This window comes from Alligator sinensis, unplaced genomic scaffold (assembly GCF_000455745.1).
Source record: "Alligator sinensis unplaced genomic scaffold, ASM45574v1 scaffold1253_1, whole genome shotgun sequence".
Classification (NCBI taxonomy): domain Eukaryota; kingdom Metazoa; phylum Chordata; order Crocodylia; family Alligatoridae; genus Alligator; species Alligator sinensis.
In genome coordinates, this window is record NW_005842944.1 from 506,505 (window position 1) to 511,046 (window position 4,542).

Sequence of the window (4,542 nt, forward strand, 5' to 3'; positions counted from 1 at the left end):
ACACATACATCTGTTACACATGTATTTAAAAGTAAATGAATCTTATCTCTTTAGAAGTTAGGGTTTTCTGAAGCTGAGTGCCCACTGCAAAATACATTAACACTTGTTATGGGAATTCCAGTTTGACTGGTTGGTGGGGAAGGAACAGTACTGGGTGGAGAAAGCTGTATTCTTTCTTTAACTGCCAAGAGTGATAGACCAAATAGAATCTTCCCTGTAAGCATATGACACCACTCAACTCAACCCAGATGCTTGACAAACTTTGTTTCCCCTTCAGACAATAGAGGCATTTTTAGAATGGGCCAACCAGTGCTCCCTGTTATGGGATGCACTCGTTGCTCTTAACAAAATCTTTCTTTTGAGTCAATATATTGCAGCAATGTTTCTGAAGTTTTCCTTATTTCTCTTCCTACTCCCCAATGTTCCTTGTTTATAGTTTTAAAATGTCAGTTTTCCTTAAAAGCCTTACAAAGGTTTTATAAGATGCAAGGCCTCTGTATTGTTATTCAGACATTCCAGTTTTGAAGAAGAATGTATTCTTCTTGGGAATTAGCTGTACATTAAGAAGCTTCTTTACGAGTTCATAGATTGGGGAACATAGAGCTTTAGGATTTTGAAAGAAATTAACTATTGAGTTCCTCTTTTATTAATTCCCTGTAAATGATTCTGCAGTTAAGTTGAGTAACTGAAGTTTATCATGTTTTTGTTGTTGACAGGGAAGGGCGCTCTAATGCTCATATTAAAGGAGATTACCAAAGAATTGGTGATGTTATGTTAAAGAACATTCAGAGTATGAAGGTAGGAATGATCCTATAACCATTCAGTTTTGGCATGGATTATAATCAAAGTACTTTTCACTTTAATATAATGGTGTAATTCATGGTGCTTTTATCATGTGGTGTGAACTTTATTAACAACAATTTGTCAATTAAAGTAAATTAATTTCTGTTTTCTCTGAATGGAAGTCTGAGAGTTGCAAGCCCTTTGATTTTTAATTATCACAGGTGCAATAAACCCACACACTTAGGAGGGTTTTCAAACTACTTGAACTTTCAAATAGGGGAACAAAGAGCATGAATAGGCAAAACAAACATACTGCTTCAAAAGCTTGGGGTGAAGGGAGGACTTACCACACTTCAGCTGAATCTACTCTGTTTTGTCTCTCCACTTTATCCCACCAACAGTGAAAGTTAAATTGCATTCATTTACTACATGCTTCATACAAGAGCAGATCACTGAAGTTTAGCTTCATGCAGGGTGGGAGGGAGGACACTAATCAGTTGATTTGTACTATCAAGCAGTAAGTCAGAAGACTTTAATGCAGTGCATTTAATGTAGTATAATTGTTCACCTGTCCTTGCTCAAAATGAGATCACCATTTCTATGTGCAGATATGAGATTGAGGAATCGCAATAAACAATTGTGCATGTAAATGTCTCTTGCAAGACACTTGGAGTGTTAGTAACCACACAATGACATATTCCAAGTAGGCACACGTTTGCAAACCTAGCTTTCTGGAAACTGATCCTAGATACAAAATTGTTTTGGAAGCTCTGTTCTTCTGTAATGCAAAATTGAACTGAAATATTTTTATATATTTTACGTATTATTTTTAAATTACGGGATATGTAACTTCAGTATTTTTGAAAAGAGAAAGCAAAACTTGTAACTGTTAAAAGCTGGCTAGAGCCTCGTACAAGATCATTCAGTGCACTGGTTGTACAGTGTGAGCCTGCAGTGGAAGTCACATACTACTGAATCCTACCACAAAGAGTATGGAGTTATATACAAGTCTGTCAAGACACCAATGAGGCCACTAGAACGTGGTTTTACATTATTAATATGGATGGGAATCCTGCCTTGCAATCCACTATTAACCCGTTTAATCACTGACAGACCAATCATGACCATTTCTTCAGTACACTTGGAAAATACTGCTTTATTTCCCCATGACAGTTTCTGATGTTTCAGAGAAAAATGGCGATATGCACTTTTAAATACCAGCTAATTATTCCCAATAAGTGTTACTCTTTGCCTACATGCTTTCTTACCTGAACCCTCATGGTAAACTTAAAAATTACGTTTAGAGCTAACTGCTTCAGTATCAGATACCTTATAACCTTAAATTGTTTGTTCTTTGATGCCCTCAGGTCTTTCTGTGACACTGCCCAGGAGAAAGATTGCAGCTTTCACTGTAGCTCTCACCCCTTTGCATGCTGTCACAGTCACCTTCCTCTGTTTTCCATTAGAGGATCCAGCTCCATTTCCTTTGAGAGCAACCATCACTAAAGCCAAAAATCAAAACCCAGTTTGGCTTAAAGAAATCAATAGGGAACAGAAAAGTCAGTTTAAAATCTACATGCTTATGCTGCATTTTATTGAAAGCCCTCTGAATTGACACACTCCATTTAATTAACATGGGGAACAAGTGAAGAGTAGTAACTAACTGCCAGGCAGGTTCTGTAGGAGCTAAGAAGGGTACCTCCTGGCTCAGTTTCACTGCCTATCAGAATGACATGTCCATAGCCTAAGCAAGTACTAGAAACTAGCTCAATTATAGTACAACTATCTTAAGTATAAAGATGTAGTAAATCACCAGAGGGAGGGAGTATATTGGAAATCTGTCAAGCGGCACATTAGCTTCAGATTAAGCCATCCTGTTTTTTGAAGCCAGTTCAATACATACAAGTCCAGTTTTCCCTCATTTTCTGCTACAGCGTATTTATTGGTTTCTAGACTTTGCTTTGTCCCTCATATGATCTCTGTTCATTGCCAAAATAATTTGCTTCAATGTACAAAATAAAACTGCAATCAAAGTCTTTTTTTAAAGAAAGTCATACTTATAATCAGATGGGCCTTATGCTGGCTAAGATGAAGTTGCTTCAGCCCTATCCACACAGCATGCAAGTTGCATTCACTTCTGATTACTTACAGATGTGTAACTCATACCACCACTTGTCTCTGCACTTGAGTTGCCCATCTAGCACAATGTAGATACAAAAATAATCCAGGCACAGAAAGTATGAAATATTGTAACCTGGTTGTTGCTATATGGATTGCACCTGTGTGTATGTGAGGAAAGGGGTTGTCCCAAGGCTTTGCAGATGTCATTTTTTTTTAATAAACAGATAAACAAAAGCTGAAATTTTAGTTTTACGTAGCTGAGCTATGTCAATGAGGCCTAATGCGGTCAGGTACCTTTGTGCGCATGCCCCCCTCCTCCCTCCATTTATTTATTTGTTTTGGAAAATTCCAGTCTATACGTTTCCTAACTCCAGTGTTGTTCATCCCCCTTGACACATGCTCTTTCTTGTGTATAATCTCAGGATATGTAAGATATTGAACCCTGAATTTCTGGGCTGCTGCTAGACTCTGCATCTATTAGTTTTGATTTATTTATTTTACAGGGGATGCAGAGAGGGTGAGAGTGGAGAAGACATGAAACAAAGGGTTAAATTAAGTGTATGGGGTGAGATTTTTCAGTTTAATAATTACTTTCTTCTTTTGTAGGGTAATGTCAGAGCCTAAGTGTTGCACTGAGACAGGGATTTTGTTTGGAAAAGCTATGGCAGCATTAGCCAGATTTTGTATTAGGACAAACTTGGCTGTTCGTGCTTGTTCATGCCTCTTCCATACATGCTTTTTTCTTTCTCTCTGCCTAAAAGCAACTGACAATTCACCTGCGGAAGCACAATGAGATTTTGATGGAGTTGGAGAATGGGATTAAGAACTCTCGCAAGCTGGAGACCTTGTGCAGGGACTTTGAACTACAGAAAGTCTGCTACCTGCCCCTCAACACCTTCCTTCTCAGGCCTTTGCATAGGCTGATGCACTACAAGCAGATAATGGAGAGGCTCTGCAAACACTACCCACCAAACCACACAGACTTCAGGGACTCCAGAGGTGAGTCAGGGCAAATAATCCAGGTTGTGGAACAATGGAATAACACCCTGGTCTCATATGGTTCCTCTTCTAACCACCAGCATGTTGTAGTGCAAGTAATCCTATATTTAAATACAACACATTGAAAAAGTTTCAGGGTTGCATAATCAAGGACTCCAGGTCAAGAAATATCACCGTGAATATGGCCTGTGCATATGCATTATGATATAGTTTTTAATTATAAGGTAACCTATTGTTTTTCCAGACACAGACCTGTTTCATTGCTGTTTCCACAGCTGTTTCATTGCTGTTTCCACAGTTCAGTCCAGGAGCTCACAGCTGCTGGTATATTCGCAAATCTGAAGAAACTATCCTCTTGATGTCAGAATTCAGCTCTTGTCACTTCTTCCTCATGACCTTATTTCTTCTCCTCCCTCTCCTCACCCTGACATATGATTTATCAGTGGGATTTGTGCTTCTAGATCACTGAGGGCCAAATTCACCAAAGGATTTAAGCAGCTTACTTCAGGATGGAATCCACAGACCCCAAAGCAGGCTTTTAGATTCCTAACTTCCTAAATGCACTGAATAAGAAACACATCTATATTTCCTATTCAATACATTTAGGAAGTTAGGAATCTAAAAGCTGACTTCCCTACA

At 38.5% G+C, this 4,542-nt stretch overlaps 1 protein-coding gene across 9 annotated transcripts in view; it reads left to right on the forward strand.

Moving 5' to 3' along the window:
• The window catches only part of FARP1 (FERM, ARH/RhoGEF and pleckstrin domain protein 1), a 319,651-nt gene that overhangs the window by 296,564 nt on the left and 18,545 nt on the right, over positions 1–4,542 (forward strand). For all 9 annotated transcript variants that reach the window (XM_025192552.1, XM_025192553.1, XM_025192551.1 and 6 more), the window contains 2 exons: positions 717–798; positions 3,666–3,903. In XM_025192552.1, coding sequence (XP_025048337.1) covers positions 717–798; positions 3,666–3,903 — 320 coding nt within the window. The remainder of the gene's footprint in view (positions 1–716; positions 799–3,665; positions 3,904–4,542) is intronic.